The sequence below is a fragment of the Capra hircus genome, unplaced genomic scaffold, assembly GCF_001704415.2.
Source record: "Capra hircus breed San Clemente unplaced genomic scaffold, ASM170441v1, whole genome shotgun sequence".
Classification (NCBI taxonomy): domain Eukaryota; kingdom Metazoa; phylum Chordata; class Mammalia; order Artiodactyla; family Bovidae; genus Capra; species Capra hircus.
Window position 1 is genome coordinate 10087 of NW_017189614.1, and position 23117 is coordinate 33203.

The 23117-nt window shown below is 57.0% G+C and overlaps 1 protein-coding gene across 3 annotated transcripts; it reads left to right on the plus strand.

Moving 5' to 3' along the window:
- Positions 1 to 2352: 2352 nt before the first annotated feature.
- IL3RA (interleukin 3 receptor subunit alpha) lies at positions 2353 to 22087 on the plus strand. Of its 3 annotated transcripts, none has more exons than XM_018044557.1 (12): positions 2353 to 2516; positions 6369 to 6467; positions 12238 to 12365; positions 12902 to 13016; positions 13728 to 13857; positions 14374 to 14552; positions 15339 to 15457; positions 17262 to 17288; positions 17865 to 17985; positions 19714 to 19813; positions 21483 to 21571; positions 21845 to 22087. In XM_018044557.1, exons 2-12 carry the CDS (start codon positions 6404 to 6406, stop codon positions 22030 to 22032), a joined length of 1260 nt encoding a protein of 419 aa, XP_017900046.1. In that variant the 5' UTR covers positions 2353 to 2516; positions 6369 to 6403; the 3' UTR covers positions 22033 to 22087. The 3 variants fall into 3 exon arrangements, with proteins under 3 accessions (XP_017900046.1, XP_017900045.1, XP_017900047.1); XM_018044556.1 differs by lacking the exon at positions 2353 to 2516 and adding an exon at positions 4259 to 4383; XM_018044558.1 differs by lacking the exon at positions 2353 to 2516 and adding an exon at positions 4259 to 4383 and having other exon boundaries at positions 21483 to 21564.
- The last annotated feature ends 1030 nt before the right edge of the window (positions 22088 to 23117 follow it).

Consider the following 23117-nt stretch of genomic DNA (forward strand, 5'->3'; position numbering starts at 1 on the left):
AAAGGGACAAAAACAGATCGAAAGAAATGAGACGGAAAAGGCATGGAAATGACGAAGGAAAAGAAAGGGGAAAGAAACAAAGGGAAAAAGCAAAGAGGAATGAGACAGAAAAGGACGTTGGAAAGACGGAAAACACGGGAAATGAGAGGAAGAAAGGCAGGCAGGAAAGGGGAAAGAAAAAGGGGAAAAGAGATACAGATAAGACAGAAAAGAACAGCATGAGAGGAAGGAAGGAAGAAAAGACTGTAGAAAAAGAAAGAGAAATAAGCAGAAAAGATGGAGAGATAAAAACAGGAAAGAAAGATGGAGAGACAGGAAGCAAGCAAGAAAGAAAAGCAAAAAAAAAAAAAAAAGGCAAGAGAAGCAAAGGAAAGAGGAAAGACGGGGAAGGAAAGAGGGTGAAGGTGGAAGCCGGGCAGCCCCCGGGGGGCCCCTCCCCGGCCCCCTCGGCGCTGCCGCTGGAACTCGGGGCGCCCGTGTCTGCACGCCCAGCGCTCACCCCTTCTTCTTGGTGGCTGCACCTCCTTGTCAGAGCCCGGGACGGCGCGAGGGCCAGCCGGCGTGTGTCATGACCGCGGGGCCGGCTCCAGCTCAGCGTGGCCTCCTTATCTCTGCGGGCCCCTGCTGCCCCCGCTTCTGCAGAAACTGCCCGGTTTCTCCCCCCCACCCAGCCCCGTGTCGGGGCGCAGAGCAGACATGCTGCCTGGAAAGGGGTCCCCCCGGGGCTCAGCGCCGTGCGGGCCATGTCCACTCTGGACTGACTGCGATCCCCTCACTTGGGTCATCTGTCCCCGTCCTCCGTCTCCCTGGAACCCCCCACCAGCTCCCCATCATCCTACTTCCATCACAGACCAAGAGGGGCCTGAGACAAGAGGCGTGCACCCCAGGCGGTCATTGTCCATCGGGCATTCTAGAATCGCCCCGGTGTTTAGCAAGATGGTCATCATCCCTGAGGGGGACGAAGCGACCAGGGATCCGACCCTTTCCTGGGGGTCGGGGACAGTGACTTTCGTCTCCCGGAGCGGGCACTCGGGAACCAAGACTCCTGCTCTGTGGCAGGCAGGCGGCCGTCACAGAGGACTCCACGCTGGACGGCTGCAATCCACAGGAAACCATCCTCTCCCGCAGTCCTGGGGACCACACGTCTGAGGTCCTGGGGTCCCAGGACAGTTCAAGGGGTCCCAGGACTGAGCTCCCTCCAAGGAGTCTCCAGGGGAGGGTTCCCCCGCCTCTTCCAGCTCCTGGGGGCTCCAGGCATCCGCCCCTGGGCAGGTGGCCACCCCGCTCCTGTCTCTGCCTCCATCCGCAAGCGGCTGTATCCTACCTACGTGCCCGTGTACAAGCAGCTCAGGACGGCGGCCCCGTGGGCCGTGGGGACCACGCTGTCCAAGCTGGGCTCTGTGTTACCCTCATCCTTACCCCTGCGAGAGAGTCCCGGTTCCACAAGAGGTCAGGCTCTGAGGTTCCAGGTGGACGTGCGAGGCCTAGGTGGGAGGAGAGGAGACGGGAGACAGGGAGGCAGGCGGGAGGACCCAGCCCACAACATCAGACTCTGGTCTGCATCCTGGGTAAGACCCCCACACACAGCCCCACCCAAGGGGTGGGGAAGGCAGACGGCTGCCCATGGAGACGCAGTATTGAACACCACCTCCTGGGGGACTCCGGGATTTGGCTCGCATCTCTTGGCCGCTGAGATGTGTTGTCCGGGATCCATCAGGAGGAGGGACCAGCAAGCGGGGCTGGAACCCAGGGGCTGTGACAGACACACGGACGGGTGACCCATGTTGAGCGAGGGCAAGGAGGAGACCCCGGGCACGGGGAAGTCAGAGACGGCGCCTGGGAGCATCCTGGTGGGCGTTCCGGGCTGAAAGGTGGACGTGTCGGACTGAGACTCAGGCATCCAGCGTGTGGGGGCGCCCGGGGGCACCTCCCTGTCCCCGCGGGCACGAGCGGTCACTCCCACGGGGACTTCGACAAAGGCGGGGCATCCAGGCGACCAGGGGCCCCCCAGACATTCATTCTGGCTGGCTCCAGGAAATTGCCCAAGACCGAGGTGGAGGGGTGGGCAGACGCTGGGGTCCTGACAAAGCAGAAGCTGCAAAGGAGAAGTGAGAACAGGAAAAGAAATACTTTGAAAGAGAAAGTGTTTCTTCCAGGAAAAACCGAGGGCTGTTGCCAGGGTCCTGACCCCCAGATTCTAATTCTGACTCGAGGGCTGGGGAGGAGGGGCCAGATGCCAGACTCGCTCACACCCTCATGGCGTTGATGCTTTTTTTTTTTTTTTCTGATAGAGTGGAGCCACCTCCCCCACCCCTGCCACCACCGGGAGGCTATAAAAACATTGAATGGGGCAGAAAACACACACACACACAGAAGGTTTGTTTCTCCTTCAGGAAGCAGACTGCAGCACGCGGCCGGGAAATCAAGCCCCAGGGTCCACCCCCAGGCCAGCAGGACAGGCACCAGGGAGGGGCCGCCTGTCTCCCACTGACGTCAGACTCTCCCCTGCATCCCAGGTAAGACCCCCCCACACACACCCCTCACCCAGGAGGTGGGGAAGGCAGACAGCTGCCCCTGGAGAGTCAGTCCTCAGCAGCACCTCCTGGGGGACACCGGGATTCGGAACACATCTCGTGGCCGCTGAGGTGTGTCGTCCAGGGTCCATCGCAGGCTGGATCCAAAGGCTTTATGCCCGAGAAGCAATGATGGAAGGTCTAGCTAACCAATGCAGGTGAAGCAGGTTCGATCCCTGGGTCGGGAAGATCCCCTGGAGGAGGGCATGGCAACCCACTCCAGTGTTCTCGCCTGGAGAATCCCATGGACGGAGGAGCCCGGTGGGCTACAGTTCACGGGGTCGCAAAGAGTCAATGTTTTGTGCCAGGTCTTACGGCTGAAGGATTGAGCTGGTCGGAGACCAGGACGAGAGGCTCCCGGTTACCACAGCGCCCACCAACTCTTTCTGGCTCAAATTCCTGCCACCTCCAACCCAGGCAAGGCGGGCTGCTAATGTCGAGAGCTCCAGCGTCTCCCGTTTCCAATTCTGCGGACCCCAGCCCCCGGCCTCTGGGGGCCAAGGTCTGTCCAGGCAGCCCCTGTCCCTTCATCGTTTGGGGTCAGCAGCATACGATGACCACGTTCATGCCATTAGGGTCTTTAAAGGTGTGAGCGTCTCCAAGCGAGGGTGGAAGCCTGTGGGTGGATACGAATGTCATGGGCGAGGAGCTCGGCTCACTTGAGCAGAAGCCAGGAGCCCACCGCCGCTTCAGGGACATCCCCGAGGGCTGTCTCCATGGATGAAGACGAGCCCCAGGCCCTCCTCATCGGATCGTGATGAGTGAGTCGCCCAGTCGTGTCCGACTCTTTGCGACCCCGTGGACCATGCAGCCCATGGGATTCTCCAGGCCAGAATACTGGGGTAGATAGCCGTTCCCGTCTCCGAGGGAATCTTCCCTCCCAGGGATGGAACCCAGGTGTCCTGCATTGCAGCCGGATTACTTACCAGCTGAGCCACCAGGGAAGCCCAAGAATATTGGAGTGGGTACCTGTTCCCTTCTCCAGGGCAGCTTCCTGACTCAGGGATGGGAACCCAGGTCTGCCGCATTGCAGCCGGATTCTTTACCAGCTGAGCCACCAGGGAAGCCCCCTCATCTGATACTTGTTCACTGTTTGGATTTTTTTTTTCTCCCCGTGAGCTTACTACCTGGACCATTTGTTGTTGTTCAGTGGTGTCCAGTTCTTTGCAGCCCCATGGATGGTAGCCCCGCCAGGCTCCTCTGTCCATGGGGATTCTCCCAGGCAAGAAGACTGGAGTGGGTTGCCATGTCATCCTCCAGGGGAATCTTCCCGACCCAGGGATCGAACCTGCCTCTGCTCCACGGGCAGGCAGACTCTATCACTGAGCCACCCAGGGAGCCAGGACTCTCGTGGGCAAGGTGTTGCGCTGTCCTGGATTGCGACGCTGGGCTTGGAGGCAGCCTCCTCTCAAACTCGGTGCCTAATGCCTCACTCTCCACACCCCGATCCTTGTTCTTTAACTGGATTGCCAGGCGTCCGTCCCTGTACACCTCCCCGTGATACCAAGTCTTGGGTTTTCCCTGTTGACCTGTCCTGAGAAGGAGTCTCTCCCGGCTCCCGCCCCCAGTTCAGCAAGAACTACGAGAGTCAGCCTCTGGGATCAAATGTGTTGTGAAAGCTGGCGCTTTTGTGCGGGGGGGCGGGGCACAGGGGAGTCTCATGGGAGCCTCGGGCCAGGCTGGGGAGGAGGCAATGTCCTGGACGGCTGGAGTCTAGGCTGCGTGTCGTGATGGAGCAGCTGAGAAAGCCCTGAAGGATGGAGGGGAGGGTCCTCGTCCCTCCTCATCAATCACAGGCTAGATTCTTGAGGTGAGGTGCGCTGGGAGGGGGCACACTGGGGGAACGATGCTGAGGCCCTGGGGAGGGGCGGCCCCCAGGCAGGGGAGCGTCCCGGGCTCCAACTGTGTGGCCGCCGCCCACTGGACCGCAGGCGCCGATGACGTTTGTGTGAGTGACACAAGCAGGTGGGGAGGGGTGGGTGGGCTCCACCAGGAGACCCCGCGGCTGGGGCCTGGGAGGTGCGGAAGGCGGAGCCCCCGGGGAAGGTTCAGGAGAGCCAGCCTGCTGAGGGGGGTGCTTCATGGGGACTCCGGGGCAGAATTCTGGTGGGGGTGGTGAGACAGCACGGACTGCATTACCGTAACTCACTCTGAGCAGGAAACTGAGTCCATGTGATTTCATGCGTTTAATTGCACTTCCTTCCACTGTGTGGGAGCCCAGCATTTCCCGGCGCTGCCTGGAAGGTGCTTTCCGGGCTCCTGGATGGGGTGGTGCCAAGGGCGAGTTATAACCCAGGGCGGGAGCGCCCGTGGAGACAGGCTGATACACACGCGGGCATGCAGGCATACAGGCGCACAGACACGCAAACACATGTAATGTGTGCACACAGACACACACAGATACATATGCATACACAGCAGACACAGACACGTGCACACATGCAGACATGCAAGCACGTTTTCTCACAGAGACACGCAAACACGTGTGTGCACACAGATACACACACGAAGATGCTCACACAGATACATGCGGATGCATGCAAGGCCCACAGAGACACGCGTGTGCACACATGCAGGTAATGTGTGCTCACGTGTGCACATACAGAGACATGTAGTTTGCACAGATGCACACACGAGGCACACACACAGGTGCACACAGGCAGCAGACATATTCCCAGAGATACATATATGCACACACATGCACACACATGCACACACATGCACACACAGCGTCTCAACAGACACAAGTAGCATCTGCACACAGGCCCACACAGCACATGCGTGCGGTGCACACAGATGCATGTATGACACATGCACCCACATGCACTCACGCACATGCACACATGCACACAGACATATACACACGGATACACACGGGCACACATACGCACACTCAATGCACAAGCTCATAAATGCATGCATACACACGTGCACAGAGGCATGCATGTGCACACTCATGCGCACAGACAGATACACACGGGACACTTATAGATACACTCTGCACACACGTAAACACATGCACACACATACAGACACGCAGTGCACACAGATGCACGTATATGACGCATGTACACGCGTGCACTCACATGCGCACACATGCCCACAGAAACAGACACACGGGTACACACGTGCACACATATGCACACTCCGTGCACACACATAAACACTTGCATGCACACGCGTGTGCACACAGACCTAGTCACAGAGATATACCCATGCACATATATGCATGCAGTCACATAAACACGTGATGGGTGCACACATCCATACACAGGCACAGACATATACACAGACATACGTACATGCCACACACACGTAAACACAGGTAATGTGTGGTCACATGTCTGGACATACATATAAAGAGACATGTCGTTTTCACAGATGCATGTACAAGACACATACACACGTGCAGACACAGGCATGTACACACATGTACACAGACACGCACGCACATATAGGCACAGTGAACACATAAGCATATGGACACACATGCAGACGTAGGCATGCAGTATACACGGGCACACACAGGTACAAATGCACACACACGCACACACTCAGTGCACACACACGCATATGCACATGTAGGCATGCAGTGTACACGAGTACACACGTATGCACACTCCGCACACACATGCATAGACACATGTGCACACACGCACACACACAGGAGGCTCCCCTCCTGAAGCGGCTCCCTGCCCTTCCAGCAGGACACCCCCGGGGGGTTCGGTCCCCTCCCGCCCCCTCCCCCAGCCGTCCCCGCAGCCACCCCACTGGTCACTGTGTCTTCTCCTCCAGCTGCCGCCCGCCGTCCTGTGGGGACCACCTCGCCCATGGCCCTCCCCGGGCTGGCCGTGCTCCTGATACTCATCTGCTGCTCGATGACCACGGACCACGGTAGGAAAAGCCGGAGGGAAACGGCCCCGTGCGGTGCGCCAGGGTCCCTGGGGCTGTGCAGCTTTTCAGTTAAACGGCCGTCGCTGGGGTCTCGGCCGCACCGCTTGGCCGCCGTACGAGATAATCAGCCGCTTCCCATCGTAGCCCTCTTCTCAGCCAACTTGGCGGGTACAGCTTGCAAGACTCGGACCTCGGAGCCACGATGTTCATACGGATACGGTCACGAGGCTACAGCCAGAGCTGCTGGTGTAGCTGGGGCGCCGGGATCCGACTCTTATCTTTGATTTCCTGTCATCCTTTTCCTGGGTCGGGAGACGTCCGTGGGAAAATGAAGGTGACGGGCTGAACTCTCTCCTCAGCAAGTTCACGTGCTCAAGTCGTAACCAACAGAACCCCAGAACGGGAGTTGTCTGGAAATAGAGTCTTGACACGTGCTCTGTTTTAAATATTATATATATATACATATAGGCTGTTTGGGGTTTCCGCTTCGGCATGCAGGCTTTCCTCTGCTTTCAGTGAGCGGGGGCCTTCTCTCTAGCTGCGGTGTGCAGGCTTCTCGTTGCCTTGGCTTCCCTTCTTGTGGATCACGGGCTCTAGGGCATGAGTTAAAGGACAGAGTTTGGGACTTCCCTGGTCGTCCAGTGGTTAAGGCTTTGTCTTCTGATGCAGAGGATGCAGGTTCGATCCCTGGTTGGGGAGGTGAGATTTTTCGCCTTTGTGGCCAAGAATCGAAAACGTAAAACGGAAGGAATATTGTAACAACTTCAATAAAGACAAAAACTGGTCCACATGAAAAAAGAAAATGAAAAAAAAAAAGATGCTTTGGGGGCCACCCCATCCTGTTCTTCTGACATTCCTCCTGGAGATTTAAGGGAGGTAGGGGGCAGACCAGGGTCTCAGGTTCCCAGGATCGTCACTGATGATGGTGGATAGTGAGCAATTCACGAAACCATCGTGAGACTCCTCGGGGGTAACACTCGATCAAGACGTGAGAATGGGTGACAGAGATTGTCACGCCGCGTGCCCATCTCTGACAGTCTGGCTGATTTGTGGTGGCGGTTGTGGCTGACTGAGAACATTCAGAGCGGGGATTAGGGGAGCTAGCCAGATGCTGCAGGAGAGGTTCCCCCGGGGGACGCCCCCACCCTCAGCTGCCCCAGGTACGGAGCTCGTACATTGCTTCGGCACCCAGCAGTAAGTGCAGTGGGCTCCAGCTGCAAACCCGGGGATGCTGGTGGGATTCAAGGACACATGGTGCCCACCAGGCAGGCGTGTGCCCTGGTGAGGGTCTGCACCGGAAGCCCGTCCCGTGCAGACTTCTCTGGCTGACAGCAGATCCCGCACAGGGGCCGAGGGGGCGATGTACTCCTCGGGTTCCTGTCCGACTCCCCCCGAATGCAGATGGGAACCAGGCTTTGGGCGACAGAAGGGCGCGGAGCCCGGGCAGCTGCTCACCACAGACGCTCTGTGATTGCGTCAGACAGGGTGACCTGCCTGCGGTGACAGCCACAACATTGCATAACTGAGAGAGGTTTGTTCCTTCCACACATGGTGATGGAATGGAGGTGTGCGTGCGGCTGTGCATGTGTGTGTATGTGTCTCTGTGTTTGCACGTATATATGTGTGTGTGTATACGTGTGTGTGTGCATGTGTCTATACACACACACCCATCCCATAGATGCATGTGTATGTGGTGTGTATACATGTGTATACGTGTGTATGCTCATGTATATGTTTGTGTGCATGTGTGTCTACACACACCCATTCCATACATGCATGTGTGTGTGGTGTGCATACATGCGTGTATGTGTACGTGTCTCTGTGTATGGATGTGCGTATACATGTGTGTGCATATGTGTGTCTATACACACACCCATCCCATACATGACTGTGTGTGTGGTATGTATACATATGTGTATACGTGTGTGTGCTCATGTGTATGTGTATACGTGCGTGTGTATGTGTGTCTATACACACACACACCCCATCCATGCATGTGTATGTGGTGTGTATGCGTATGTGTATACGTGTGTGCTCACGTGGATGTGTGTATACGCGTGTGTGTATATGTGTCTATACACACACCCCCCATCCATGCATGCGTATGTGGTGTGTATACGTGTGTGTATATGGATGTGTGTGTGTCTGCATGTGTGTATACGCATATACACCTACCCCATACACGCATGTGTATATTGTGTGCATACATGTGTGGACATGCATGTGCGGATGGATGGCTGCATGTGCTTATGTGTGTCTCTGTGTGTCTGCATGCGTGTATGTGTGTATGTACATATACACTCACCCCCATACATATACGTGTGTGTCGTGTGTGTATGTGTCTCTATGGGCATGTGCGTGTATGGATGTGTGTGCGTGTTACGGTGTTCATGCGTGCATGCATGTGGGTGCGTGTATAGGTGTGTCCGTGTGCATGTGTGTTGTGTGTGTGCATGTGTATGTGTGTCCATGTGCCTGTGTGTGCATGTGCTCACATATATGTGTGTGTACGTGTCTCTATGGGCATGTGCGTGCATGCATATGTGTATGTGTATAGGTGTGTCCGTGTGCATGTGTGTGTTGTATGTGTATGTGTGTGCATGTGTATGTGTGTCCGTGTGCCTGTGTGCGTGCGTGTGCTCACGTGTGTGTGTGTGTGTGTGTGTGTATGTGTGTTGGGAGTGTATGTCTCCCTGGGGGCTACTGGCTTACGCAGCTTTGCATTGCCTTAATAAAATAACATAGTCTGGGGGATTAAGTGACAGATTTCTTTGTCATAGCCCTGGAGACCAGACATCTGAGGTCAAGGGGTCCCACGGTTGAGCTCCCTGCAGAGGCTCCAGGGGAGGGTCCTCCCCGCCTCTTCCAGCTTCTGGGGGCTCCGGGAGTCCGTCCCTGGGCTGGTGGCCGCCTCACTCCCGTCTCTGCCTCTGCCTCCACATGGCTTCTCCTCTGCATCCCTGCCTCCCCTTTTCTGTCTCTTTCAAGGACACTGTCCTTGGGTTTAGGGCCACCCCCACCCAGGAGGACGTTGTTTCAGACCCTTCACTCCATCGCATACTGCAAAGAACCCTGTTTCCAGAGAAGGTCTGATTCTCAGGTCCTGTGATGGTTTGTGCGGGAAGGGTGGAGAGAGACCAGCGTTCATTCCACCCCAGCTAGCTCCATCATCTCCTCGGAGGAGTGTGTAGAGGCTTCCCAGGGTGGGTTTTCAGGGGCCGCAACAGCAAGGACCACAGGTTGCTTCTGTCCGCCTCTCCGTGTCGAGACCAGTCCCGTGACCGCAGCTGGTGACCAGAGGGCCTGGGAGATGCGGGGGCTCTAGAAGGGGACGGAGCTTCCTTCACATCTCAGGGTGCTGCCCCGCCCCCCACGTCCTGCCTCCTCTCTGCCCCCAGCTGTCCTGGGGCCCAGGCTGCCGCCACCTCTGGGATCACATCAGGCCCCTGAGTAAGGAGGAGTCACCCACCACAGGCAGGAAGAGACCGCCTCTCAGGGAGACACGGTGAAGGAAGCGGGCTGCAGGCTGCAACACTGTTACCTGACCCACCCTTCAAGCCCTCCTAAAAATACAGCCTTGGTGGAACCGCATTAGAGGGGCTTGTGGGTACAGGAGACAGTGGAAGAGAAGGAGGCACTAAGTCACATGGAGAAGCGGTTAGCCTTCCACCACTGAGCCTCAACTAGCGCACGGATTTTTCATAGCTTTTCAGGGGGAGCACGTGTTCTTCCATTTCTACTTTGCTGAGAGCTTTTAATCTTCAGGGCTGTCAAAGTGCTGTCAAAATATTCAGAAAAGAGAAACAAAAGTTGGGACTTCCCTGGGGGTCCACTGGTTAAGACTCCGTGTTTTCAGTGTAGGAGACACGGGTTTGATCCCTGCTCTGGGTCCGAACATCCCGCACGCCACATGGTATAGCCAGAAGAGAAAAAAAGAAATGAAAAAAGTCTCAAAATATTTCCTGCTTCTGTTGAGGAGATCATCAGTTTTCTGTTAAAAAGGGTGAATTATAGTGATGGTTAAAATAGCCTTGCATTCTTAGAGTAAGCGTCTTGGGTCAAGAGGTATTACCAGGCTTATATGTTGCCCTAGTTTACGTACTCGCATTTTGTAAAGGAATTTTGTATCTATGTGATAAGGTATATTGGCCTCTAGTTTCAGTTCAGTTCAGTTGCTCAGTCGTGTCTGACTCTTTGCGACCCCATGGACTGCAGCACCCCAGGCCTCCCTGTCCATCACCAACTCCCGGAGCTTGCTCAAGCTCATGATCATGGAGTCGGTGATGCCATCCAACCATCTCATCCTCTGTCTTCCCCTTCTCCTCCCGCCTTAAACCTTTCCCAGCGTCAGGGTCTTTTCAAGTGAGTCAGCTCTTCATATCAGGTGGCCAAAGTCTTGGAGCTTCAGCTTCAGCTTCAGTCTTTCCAATGAATATTCAGGACTGATCTCCTTTAAGATGGACTGGTTGGATCTCCTTGCGGACCAAGGGAGTCTCAAGAGTCTTTTCTAAAACCAGTTCAAAAGCATCAATTCTTCAGCGCTCAGCTTTCTTCTTGGCCCAACTCTCACATCCATACATGACTCCTGGAAAAAAAAAATCATAGCTTTGACTAGAGTGTCTCTAGTTTACTTTTATTATTATTCATTTATTATTCTTATTTATTTTGGGCTTCCCTGGTGGCTCAGACAGTAAAGAATCTGCCTGCAATACAGAAGACCTGGGCTCGGTCCCTGGGTCAGTAAGATTCCCTGGAAAAGGGAACAGCAACCCGCTCCAGTATCCTTGCCTGGAGTGTCCCATGGACAGAGAGAGGAGCCTGGCGGGCTACAGTCCATGGGGTCACAAAGAGTCGGACACGACTGAGCGACCGAACTGAACAGCTGTTTTGACAGACTTCCCTATTCCTTTCATCATCTGCCATGTATGGCGTGACTTCTTTCTTTAACATTTATTTGGGTCTTACTTGTGGCACTCGGGTTGCTCTATAGTTGTGCCGTGTGGGCTCACTTGCACTGAAGCATGTGAGATCTTAGTTCCACTACACTGGAAGCTGGATTCTTAACCAGGGAGGTCCCAACGGGACGATTTCTAAGCCTGGATATTTCTGGTCAGAGTCAACACATTCCTGCTTCTCTGTGCGTCTACTACCATTTTATCAGGTGCCATCCCGTAAACCCATCCCGTAAAGGGTGGGTTGGTGAAGGTCAGCTCTGCTCACCTTCTTTAAAGATGGTTGGGCTTTCCCAGGTGGCACAGCAGTAAAGAATCCTCCTGCCAAAGCTGGAGATGTAACAGACGTGGGTCCCATCCCTGGGTGGGGAAGATGCCCTGGAGGAGGGTATGGCAACCCACTCTAGTACTCTGGCCTGGAGAATCCCATGGACAGAGGAGCCTGGCAGGCTGCAGTCCCCGGGGTCGCAAAGAGTCAGATACGACGGAAGCGACTTAGCACGCACGCGTGCAGTGTTGCTTTCAGCCGTAGAGCAAAGTGCATCAGCCGTATGAACACAGCTTTCTTCAACATGTGCGCCTGAGAAAGGTACATTTCCTAACAATAAGGATGGGAGAGGTGACCTACTTTCCCGATGTTTTCCCCCCATCGTTGGTGAGAAGGTGGGATCACTAAGATGCTACAAATTCCTGACTTTGAGTTTGTACAAATCCGTGGTTGCTCCTGGCAACCGCATCTCCGCCTAGAACTCAGCTTGCCAAAGGCTGACTCCCCCACACACAGTTTAAGCATGGTGTGTCTCTCTCCCACTCTGTAGCCATCTCTGATCCAGACCCACCGATTAAGAACTTAAGGATAGATCCAGAAAGAAAAAGATTGGTCTGGGACCAGCACGGAAATGTTTCTGAAATTGGGTGTTACGTCAATTCGAAAATTTTAAGAAAGGTAAGCCATCTTCCCTGTACTTAACATCACAGAGACATGGGTTCCACCCTTGGGCCCAGGGGTCATTTATGGGCACCACAGCTCAAGACATCCACAGTGATACCTACTGGACATGACTGGTGTGAAAAGGGGCTGAGATATTGCAGCTGGACGGACAAGCCCAGTTGAAAATGATGTTGTTGTTCAGGCACTCAGTCGTGTCTGAGTCTTTGCAACCTCATGGACTACATCAGGCCAGGCTTCCCTGTCCATCACCAACTCCTGGGGCTTGCTGAAACTCACGTCCATCGAGTCGGTGATGCCATTGAACCATCTCGTCCTCTGTCGTCCCCTTCTCCTCCTGCCCTCAATCTCTCCCAGCATCAGGGTCTTTTCGAATGAGTCAGTTCTTCACATCAGGTGGCCAAAGTATTGGAGTTTCAGCTTCAGCCTCAGTCCTTCCCGTGAAAGTTCAGGGTTGATTTCCTTTAGGATGGACTGGTTGGATCTCCAGGTGACTTGATTTTATTGCGAATAAATTGCTTCCTCTCTCTCAGGCAACAAAGAACCCCTATTGCACTCTTGGCGACTTGTCATGCGAAGTGAAAAACTACACCGTGAAGGTGATGAAAGGTCAACCGTTCTCTGACTGGATTCTGTATCCAAAACAAGGTGAGGGGTGGATGCTCTGTTGGGGTTTCGTTTGCTTTTGATCAACCGTTAGCGTTCTGAATGCTGAGATAATTACTTTTAACTTGGATGGATGGGTCATAGCTTTGTGGGAAAAAGGCCATTTCTTGAGAGTCCCTTGGACTGCAAGGAGATCCAACCAGTCCATCCTAAAGGAAATCAGTCCAACCAGTGTTCATTGGAAGGACTGATGTTGAAGCTGAAGCTCCAATACTTTGACCACCCGATGCGAAGAGCTGACTCATTTGAAAAGACCCTGATGCTGGGAAAGATTGAAGGCAGGAGGAGAAGGGGACGACAGAGGATGAGATGGTTGGATGGCATCACCGACTCCATGGACATAAGTTTGTGATGGGAGCTGGTGATGAACAGGGAGGCCTGGCATGCTGCAGTCCATGGGATCGCAAAGAGTCGGACACGACTGAGCGACTGAACTGCACTGACCTGATGTTCAAATTCCTGTCCACTGAGTCCTTGAGGATTGACTGGTTATCTCTCCTTGCAGTCCAAGTTAATGTCCGCCGTACAGCACGCGGACTCCGCGGTATACACGTATATTCTTTCTCATATTCTTTTGCATGACGGTTTTTCTCGGAAGAGAGGGTATAGTCCCTGTGGTCCACAGAGCCGGACCCTGCTGTTTATCGAGGAGCTCACTTTCCCCACTCCTCCCTTTTCTTTGCGAACCCCAAGGCAACCCCCGGGCGGCCGCGGACAACCTGACCTGCCGGGTGCACGACGTGGATCAGCTCAGCTGCAGCTGGGCGGTGGGCGAGGAGGCCCCGGCGGACGTGCAATACCAATTCTACCTGAAGCAGTCCGTGTAGGTGTGACCTCGCGCTCCGCTGGGCTCCGACCCCAAGGCCCGCCGCCCCAAACCCCAGGGGCGCGCTTCAGGACCGGGCTTTAGGGGGCGGGCCTTCGGGGCGGGGCTTCAGGGTGGGGCGGGGCTTTGAGACGGGGTTTCAGGGGCGGGGCTTCAGGACGGGGCTTTAGGGGGCGGGCCTTCGGGGCGGGGCTTCAGGGGCAAGGCTTTGGGGCGGGGCCTTGTGTGGGGCGGGGCTTCAGGGCGGGGCGGGGCTTTGGGACGGGATTTCAGGACGGGGCTTTAGAGGGCGGGCCTTCAGGGGTGGGCCTTCGGGCCTGGGCTTCAGGGGCGAGGCTTTGGGGCGGGGCTTCAGGACGGGGCCTTTGGGGCGGGGCGTTAGGGGCAGGCCTTCATAGGGCGGGGCGGGGCTTCAGGGACAGGGCTTTGGGACGGGTTTCAGGGGCGGGGCTTTAGGGGCGGAGCTTCAGGGTCACCCCCTGACCTGGCCCCACGTGCCCGCTGCCGGTCCAGGGAGACGTGGCAGTGTCCCAAGTACACGCAGAACCAGCAGGGCGTCAACGTCCAGTGCCATTTTGACAGCATCTCCCTTCAACCTCAACGCCAAGCTCAGTTTCGTTTCCTGGTGAATGGTACCAGCGGTGACTCCGAAATCCCCTGCCGCGTAATGATTCATAGATTGCAAGAAATTGGTGAGAAAACGTGAAAACTTCCTTCATGTGCCCCCCCCTCCCCTGCAGTTCCTTGTCTTTGCGATGCTGGCATCTTGTGGCGGAGAGTGGGGCAGGGTACCCCACCCTTGGAACCAAAGGGTAACCTAAGGGTAACACCAAGGGTCTTTGGTTACAAGACCCTTGTAACCAAATGCCTCAAGCTGGGGGCTGTGTGTTAACTCGCTCAGCCGTGTCTGGCTCTATGCGACCCTGTGGGCTGCAGCACGCGGGGCTTCCTTGTCCATCACCAACTCCCAGAGTCCACCCAAACCCATGTCCATTGAGTCGGTGATGCCATCTAACCATCTCATCCTCTGTTGTCCCTTTCTCCTCCTGCCTTCAATCTTTCCCAGCGTCAGGGTCTTTTCAAGTGAGTCAGTTCTTTGCATCAGGTGGCCGAAAGATTGGAGTTTCAGCTTCAGCATCAGTCCTACCAATGAATATTCAGGGTTGATTTCCACAGGCTCTAGGGCACTCGGATTTCAGTCGTTGCAGGTCTTGGGCTCGCTGGTTCCGCTCCCCGGCTCCAGAGCACAGTCTCAACAGTTGTAGCCCACGGGCGTAGCTGCTCCAGGGGATGTGGGATCTTCCCGGACCAGGGATTGAACTCCTGTCCTCTGCACTGGCAGATGGATTTGTATCCACTGGATGGCTCCACAGGGGAGGAAGTCCCAGGAGGCCTGTTTTAAAATTATCTTTCGGAAACAATTTATTTTTCCTGGGCTTTACTCATTGAAGTGTTTGGTTTGTTTTTTCCTCCCCTAGAAATATTAGCTGCCCCGAACATCACAAAAAAGTGGTGTAACGAAAACGACTCTTTCATGGAATGGGAAGTAAGGAGTCTCTTTACTGAAGACATCAAGTATGAGCTTGAGATACAGAAGGTACGCATGCCACCTCCCCGGTGGGCATCTCTTGTGGTCTGACGCTGCGGACTCTGGAGTTTTGGGGGGAGTTAAAGCGTCCGAAGCAAAGAGGAACCGTGAGATAAGTGAGCTGCGGTGAAACCCGAAGCGATTGGCTGTTTGGGACCCTCCCCGCCCCACCACCCCCCCCCCCCGCTCCCCGCCCCACCCCCACCCCCCGCTCCCCGCCCCCCCGCCGTCTGTCGGTTAAGACATCCCCTTTCAGTGCAGGGAGTGTGAGTTGAATGCCTGGTTGGGGACCTAAGATCCCACATGCCTCGAGGCAAAAAAAAAAAAAAAAAAAAGAACATAAGAGAGAAGCAATATTGAAACAGATTCGATAAGGACTTTAAGAATGGTCCAGAAAGAAAAAAAAAAAATTGAGAGAGCAAAAACAAAAAAAAGGAATTGGGTGTTTGAAAGACTGACCTTGGAAAAGAAGTCAGAACTTGCAGGAGTTTTCTGTCGTGTTTGGGGTGGAGGAGACATGCTCAGCTGTCGTTGTTCAGGAGACAAATGACGTGATAGGAAAAAAAAAAACAAGGCTGAAACAGACACTGGGGAAACCCTCTGATCGCACGTCACGTGCGTGCGTCTGTGGTAACTCCCGGCAGTCGTATCCGACACTTTGCGTCCCCATGGACTGCAGCCCGCCAGGCTCCTCTGTCCATGGGATGCTCCAGGCAAGACCGCTGGAGTGGGTTTGCCCGTCCTCCTGCAGGGGATCTCTCTGACCCAGGATCGAACCCGAGTGTCTTACGTTCCGTGCACTGGTAGGCAGGTTCTTTACCACGAGCATCACCCGGTCGTGCGCCAGAGAGCAGGCAGTTTCCGTGTGAGAAATGAAATCCTTCCTCCCCACGAGCCTGGGTGTTCGTAGAACCTAGGCGTATAATGGTCCCCACGTTCGACACCACTTGAGGAACGGGATGCCTGAAATATGGCCGCAGAGAGGAATCCTATCCACCAAGAACTGGAGGGCCCTATTTTACAATAGCCTGGACGTGGAGGCCACCTAGATGTCCACTGGCAGAGGAACGGATAAGGAAGATGTGATTCACATATAGACGATGGAGTATCACTCAGTCATGAGAAGGAAGGCATTTGAGTCAGCTCTACTGAGGCGCGCGAACCTGGAGCCTCTTACACAGAGCAAAGTAAGTCAGAAAGAGGAAAGCAAACGTCCTACATTAACGCCTGTACAGGGGAGGAGTTGGTCTCAGATGGTACAGGATCCGCCTGCAACGCAGGAGACCTGGGTTCGATCCCTGGGTCGGGAAGGTCCCCTGGAGGAGGGCCTGGCAACCCACTCCAGGATTCTTGCCTGGAGAATCCCATGGACGGAGGAGCCTCAGGGGCTACAGTCCATGGGGTCGGGGAGAGTCAGAAACCGCCGACTGCACGCACGGCCGCAGTGCGTGTATATAAATCCCGAGCTCCTCATTGGTCCTTCCCCCAGGTGCTTTTTCATCCATGGACACATTATAAGCAGTCGCCTCTATTTATTACTTTTGGGGGCTTCTCTCGTGGCTCAGATGGTAAAGAATCCGCCTGCCAGCACAGAAGAGCCAGGTTCGATCCCTGGGTCGGGAAGACCCCCTGGAGAAGGGCCTGGCAACCCACTCCAGGGTTGTGGCCTGGACCGTCCCATACGTATGACGTCTGTGATTTCTGTTCAGTGAGTGGTTAGTGCCGACTTTTCTGTGGCCATGAAACTGCTCGGACCGATGAGAGCCTTTCTTGGGTCTGGATCAGACTCCCACGCCCTCCTGTTCTCTTACAGGGCACGGACCTCGCCTACAAAGAGGAGGTGGGTATCCACCCTGTGCGCCCCCCACAATCTGCCGTCCCAAGCACAGGCTCCTCATTTCAATCAGTGTCCAGACCCTCTGAGACAAAGCTCCCCAGTGCTCGGACCGGGCGTTATCACCTACATACCCCTCCTTCGAGGCTACATCCCTCGGGACTCGGTGACAGCATCGTCACGCCCAACTAACTGCCTCTAACCCGCAGAGGCTGCTGTTCCCACCGGAGTCATGAACCCGTCTCCATTGTCCCTCTGTCTCTGCGCCTCCCTCCTGTCTCTGCCTCCGCCTCCACATGGCTTCTCCTCTCTGTCTGTGTCTCCCCTCTTGTGTGTCTTATGAGGACTCTGTCGTGGAGTTTAGGGCCACCCCCATCCAGGAGGACCTCATCTCAGACCCTGCACCCCATCACCTCTGCAGAGACCCTGTTCTGTAATAAAGGCGTCTTCTGAGGCTCTGAGCGTTAGGACCCCCCACACGTGAATCTGGAGAGGCCCCGCTCGCCCCTTGCCAAGCCCCCGTTCTGCAGCCCCAGACCTGCAGGGGTCTCTCCCCTCCGTCTGCTTGATTTTCCACTGCAGACGGAGCTCAAGTCCTTGAGGCTGAGGAACCCGGGACCCTACACGGTGAAGGTCAAGGCCATGGACTCCCTGTTCTTCGGGAGAAGACCGCCGGGCCAGTGGAGCGCCCCGCAGCACCTCGGTGAGGGGGACGCCCCTCGCGTCTCTCCAGGGGTGGGCAGGGGGTGGGCGGGTGGGTGTGTGTTGGGGCAGGGATCACGGAGGCATGGATCCCTGGCGGGCAGCAGCCTGCTGGACATGCTGACCATCACTGCCCCTTCATGCGCCTGCTCCAGGGAGAGGGGACCATCCACCCGCCTCGACCTGGTCCCCCAGACAGGGCTCCAGGGACCAAGGCCGAACTGCGGAGGGCGGGAGACAGCAGGTGGTCCCGGGAGAGCACCCCTGCCCCCCACATCCCACTCAGCACCACACCCCAGCCCAGCCCATCATACGGGAGGTGTGGGCTGGTATCAGGGGTCTGTCTCCCACCCGAAGTCCCCCTGGGGGTGGGCTGGTATCAGGGTCTGTCTCCCACCCAAAGTCCCCCTGGGGGTGGGCTGGTATCAGGGTCTGTCTCCCATCCGAAGTCCCCCTGGGGGTGGGCTGGTATAAGGGTCTGTGTCTCCCACCCAAAGTCCCCCTGGGGATGGGCTGGTATCAGGGTCTGTGTCTCCCACCCAAAGTCCCCCTGGGGGTGGGCTGGTATCAGGGTCTGTGTCTCCCACCCAAAGTCCCCCTGGGGATGGGCTGGTATCAGGGTCTGTGTCTTCCACCCAAAGTCCCCCTGGGGGTGGGCTGGTATCAGGGTCTGTGTCTCCCAACCAAAGTCCCCTTGGGGGTGGGCTGGTATCAGGGTCTGTCTCCAACCCAAAGTCCCCCTGGGGACGGGTTTTCCTCCCCAGTTAGAAGGCTTTCCCCAGGTAAGAGCTGCTGGGTGTCCCTGAGCTCTGCTCCAAAGCCGCACCTCCTATCTGGCCCCAGGCCGCACAGCATTCCTGACCTGACCCAGCAGGAAACCTGGGGCTCCAGGCTGAGGCTGTGGGCGTGAGTGTCCTGGCGCGAGGGGGAGGGCTGAGGCTGTAACAAATGACCACAGACAGGGGCTTAAGCAACAGACACACACCCTCCTCGAGCCGTGGACACCTAACGTCTGAGGTCAAGGGGTCCCAGGGCTGAGCTCCGTCCAGAGGCTCCAGGGGAGGGTCCTTCCCGCCTCTTCCAGCTTCTGGGGCCTCTGGGCGTCCATCCCTGGGCTGGTGGCTCCCATCCTTGGTAGACTTTGCGCCCAAGTTTTTCCTTGGAGATACACAAGGTGGGCGTGGAGACGGCCATTGCCGAAACTCTCAGAAGATAAACTTTTTAATGCATTAAAAAAAAAATCCAAAGGGATGTGAAAAATCCCTGATGACCATATATTAAATTCAAAGGCTGAAGCAGGGGCGCACCCAGGACACCACAGGCAAGGCGGTGGGGATGTTTCACATGGGAAACACCAGCCCAAGGGATCCCAGTGGCACGTGCTGCGCCCTGTATCCACGGGATTCTCCAGGCCAGAACACTGGAGTGGATTGCCATTCCTTTCTCCAGGGGAATCTTCCTGACCCAGGGACCCAACCCGGGTCTCCCGCATGGCAGGCCCATTTTGTGCGCCAGACTCCATCTGGTGGTCAGTGGCGGGGGCAGCCGTTGGGTAGTGGTATTCTGGCGACTCGGGAAGGATTCCTGCGTGGCCCCGGGCGGCGGGCGCAGGTGGCTGATGTCCGCGGCGTGCATCGCGCTCCTGGGCGCGCCCCTGAGTCCCCAGACCCGCAGGGAGGCCGCGTCCCGGGCCCCGCCCGACGTTTCCAGCCCGCCCCTTGTTCCGTAGACTGTGGCGGCAAGAACGCGTCCTTCCCGTTCTGGCTGGTGTACCTGCTGGCCCCGCTCGGGGCGCTGCTCCTGGTGGGGCTCGTGTTCCTCTGTCGCAGGTGAGCCCCGCGCGCCCGCCCTCCCGGGTTTGCGCTCCGGAAATTTTTTTCTGGAGGGGGGCACGGGCAACCCACTCCAGTATCCGCTGTCTGGAGAACCCCCACGGACAGAGGAGCCCCCCATGAGCGGCTGACACTTTGTGGAGCGCGACTCGGAGGCCCGGCGGAGCCCGCTCCCGCCCGGACCCGTGCGCCCTGCGTCGTGGCCGCGGGACGCGCACCCCGGGGTCTCCGGCCGCCGCTCCCAGTGTCCCCAGCGATCTTTTATCGACAGGACCCCGGTTTCCCCCGGCTTTTCTCTGCCTCCTGCAGAAGCCAAGGAGCCCAAAGTCCACAGTGCGCCATCCGGAGGGCGCCGGGGTGTCCCTGCCTCCCCGGGCCCCCAGTGCGCTTGGGGCGCGCTGTCTGCGGCCAGGCTCCACGGCTGGTCCCCGCACGCCCCCCGCACTGTGCTCCTCACTCCTCGCCGCGAAGCTCTGGGCCCCCACCCCGCCGCCCCCAGCAACCTCCGCACTGGCCTCAGGGAGCCTTCCTGAGCCCAGCAGACAGGCAGCAGGCGGACGCAGCGGCGCGCCGCCCTTTCACCCCAGACCGCGCCCCCGCGGGGCCTTCCAAACGCCTGCGCCCTCGGCCTCATCCGTGCAACCCTGGGGCTCGGTGCAGCTCCTGCCTCGCGAAGCTGCTGGTTTCACAGGCACACACACACACGCACACACACACACACGGACAGAGACACACAGAGATACCCACACAGACACACACACACATAGACACAGAGACACACACGGACAGGCGCACACACACACACACAGACATACCGAGAAACACGCAGACACACACAGACACAGAGACACACACAGACGCACAGAGACAGGCACACACACACGACCCCATACATATACACGTAGAGACACACACTTGGACACAAACACAGACACACACACACACACACAGACATAGAACCACACGGACGGACATACACACAGACACACATATACAGACATACCCAGAAACACACAGACACACACAGACAGACACACACACACGACCCCATACATATACACGTAGAGACACACACAGATATACAGACACAAACGTAGACACACACGGACAGACATACCCAGAAACACATAGACACACACAGATACACACGACCCCATACATAGAGACACAGACGCACACACACACGGACAGACATACACACAGACACACATGTACACAGACATACCCAGAAACACACAGACACACATGACCCCATATATAGACACACACACACACACACACACACACACACACACACCCAGCCAGGGGCTACGATTGGGAGTGGATAGGCCGCAGCCCCAAAGGAGGAGGACCACCCGCTCCCGGTAGACGCCACTGGGAGTGAGGAGGTTGCCATGGTGATGGGATGGGGCGGCCTCCATCCTTACAGGATCTCGGGGGAGGTGCCCAGGGGGAGCTGATTGAGCCGCCGGGGCTCTGCTAAGGCTCTGATTTCTGTCTCCGGACGGTGGGGGGCGGGGCTTGGGAACGAAGACCCCCCCCGCCCCCCGCCAACGGAGGGCGGAGTCCGAGTGCTTGCAGGCTTCGCCCGGGCCCTCTCGGGGGCTCCGCGGCAGCGCCGTGCCGCGCGGGTTTCACACCCGCCGCGCGGCTCTTCTCCTCCGAGGTGGCCGGTGGTGCAGAAGCTCTTCCCGCGTGTCCCTCACGTGAAAGACCCGGTCGGCGACAGCTTTCAGAACGAGAGGATGGTAGGCGGTAGGCGCTGCGCGGGGGCTGCCGCGGGGTGGGGGAGGTCTGGGGCCGTGCGCCCCGCCCAGGGATCGGGGCGGAGGGGGGAGCGCTTCCCGCCGGCGGTGGCCGAGCAACGTGCTGGGCAGGGGAGCTCGCCCCAGAGGCGCGGGTCTGAGAGCCCCCCTTCCGAGGCGGGGGTGCCCTGTCCGGGCCCCTGCGCTATCCGGGGCTTTCCGGGACGCACTTGCCGCCCAGCACCCTGCGCCTCCACTTACCCCCAGCCCCTGCGCCCTGCAGATGGCCTGGGACCCCGAGCAGGAGAGCCAGGAGGAGTGTCCGGTGGTCCAGGTGCAGGTGTTGGGGGAAGCATGAATCTGATGCAACCGGGGGCTTCGTTTTTCCGCCCGGGAGGAGGACGCGCAGCCGGGCCCGGTTGGGCGCGGTCGTTTGCTGCAGTTGAGGATGGCAAGGCCTGGCGCACCTGACTGGAGGGTTGCCTCTGTTGTGCTTATTTCTCAAATAAAGGACTTTTTGACCTGTCACGGGCCCCCTGGAGGTGGGGGGACACCCCGCAATGCCGCACAGCCTCCTGGACACTCCCAAATGTCCACTGTGTTGGCTGGCCTAGTTTGTCTTTAAATGGTTGCATTCCCATTTTGTGTGGCATTCATTCATTTCCCCTTTAAATAACTTGAGATGTGCACACACACACACACACACACACACCTCCCTCTACCCCGAGCTATAAGGCTGAATGTGTGAGACGGGGGCAGGTAGACTTGGGGTGCAGACCTGCCTCCAGAGACAGTGGGTGGTGGCCCCGGGCGGGGGGAAACACCAACCCCCTTGAAAGCTAAGAAGGTAGGGACTCCCCCTGCAAAGCGGGAGAGCCAGGGTCAGGAAGGGTGCCCGGGAGGAGGGCATAGCAACCCACTCCAGTGTTCCTGCCTGGAGAACCCCATTGACAGAGGAGCCAGGTGGTCCATGGGGTCGCACAGAGATGACTGAAGTAACATATACACACACACACAGAAAACCCAGGGGAAAGGACTCAGCCTGCACACACACACACACACACACAGAAAACCCAGGGGAATGGACTCAGCCCGCACACACACACACAGACACACACACAGAAGACCCAGGGGAAAGGACTCAGCCCACACACACACACACACACAGAAGACCCAGGGGAAAGGACTCAGCCCGCACACACACACACAGACACACACAAAACCCAGGGGAAAGGACTCAGCCCGCACACACACACACAGACAGAAAACCCAGGGGAAAGGACTCAGCCCACACACACACACACACACAGAAGACCCAGGGGAAAGGACTCAGCCCACACACACACACACAGACACACACAGAAAACCCAGGGGAATGGACTCAGCCCGCACACACACACACAGACACACACACAGAAGACCCAGGGGAAAGGACTCAGCCCGCACACACACACACAGACACACACAAAACCCAGGGGAAAGGACTCAGCCTGCACACACACACACACACACACAGAAAACCCAGGGGAAAGGACTCAGCCCACACACACACACAC

Coding starts and splice junctions, on each gene's coding strand:
- IL3RA (XM_018044557.1), top strand. CDS start 6,404: ATGGCCCTCCCCGGGCTGGCCGTGCTCCTGATACTCATCTGCTGCTCG. Junction 14,553..15,338: donor TCATAGATTGCAAGAAATTG/GTGAGAAAACGT, acceptor TTCCTCCCCTAG/AAATATTAGCTGCCCCGAAC. Junction 21,572..21,844: donor GAACGAGAGGATGGTAGGCG/GTAGGCGCTGCG, acceptor TGCGCCCTGCAG/ATGGCCTGGGACCCCGAGCA.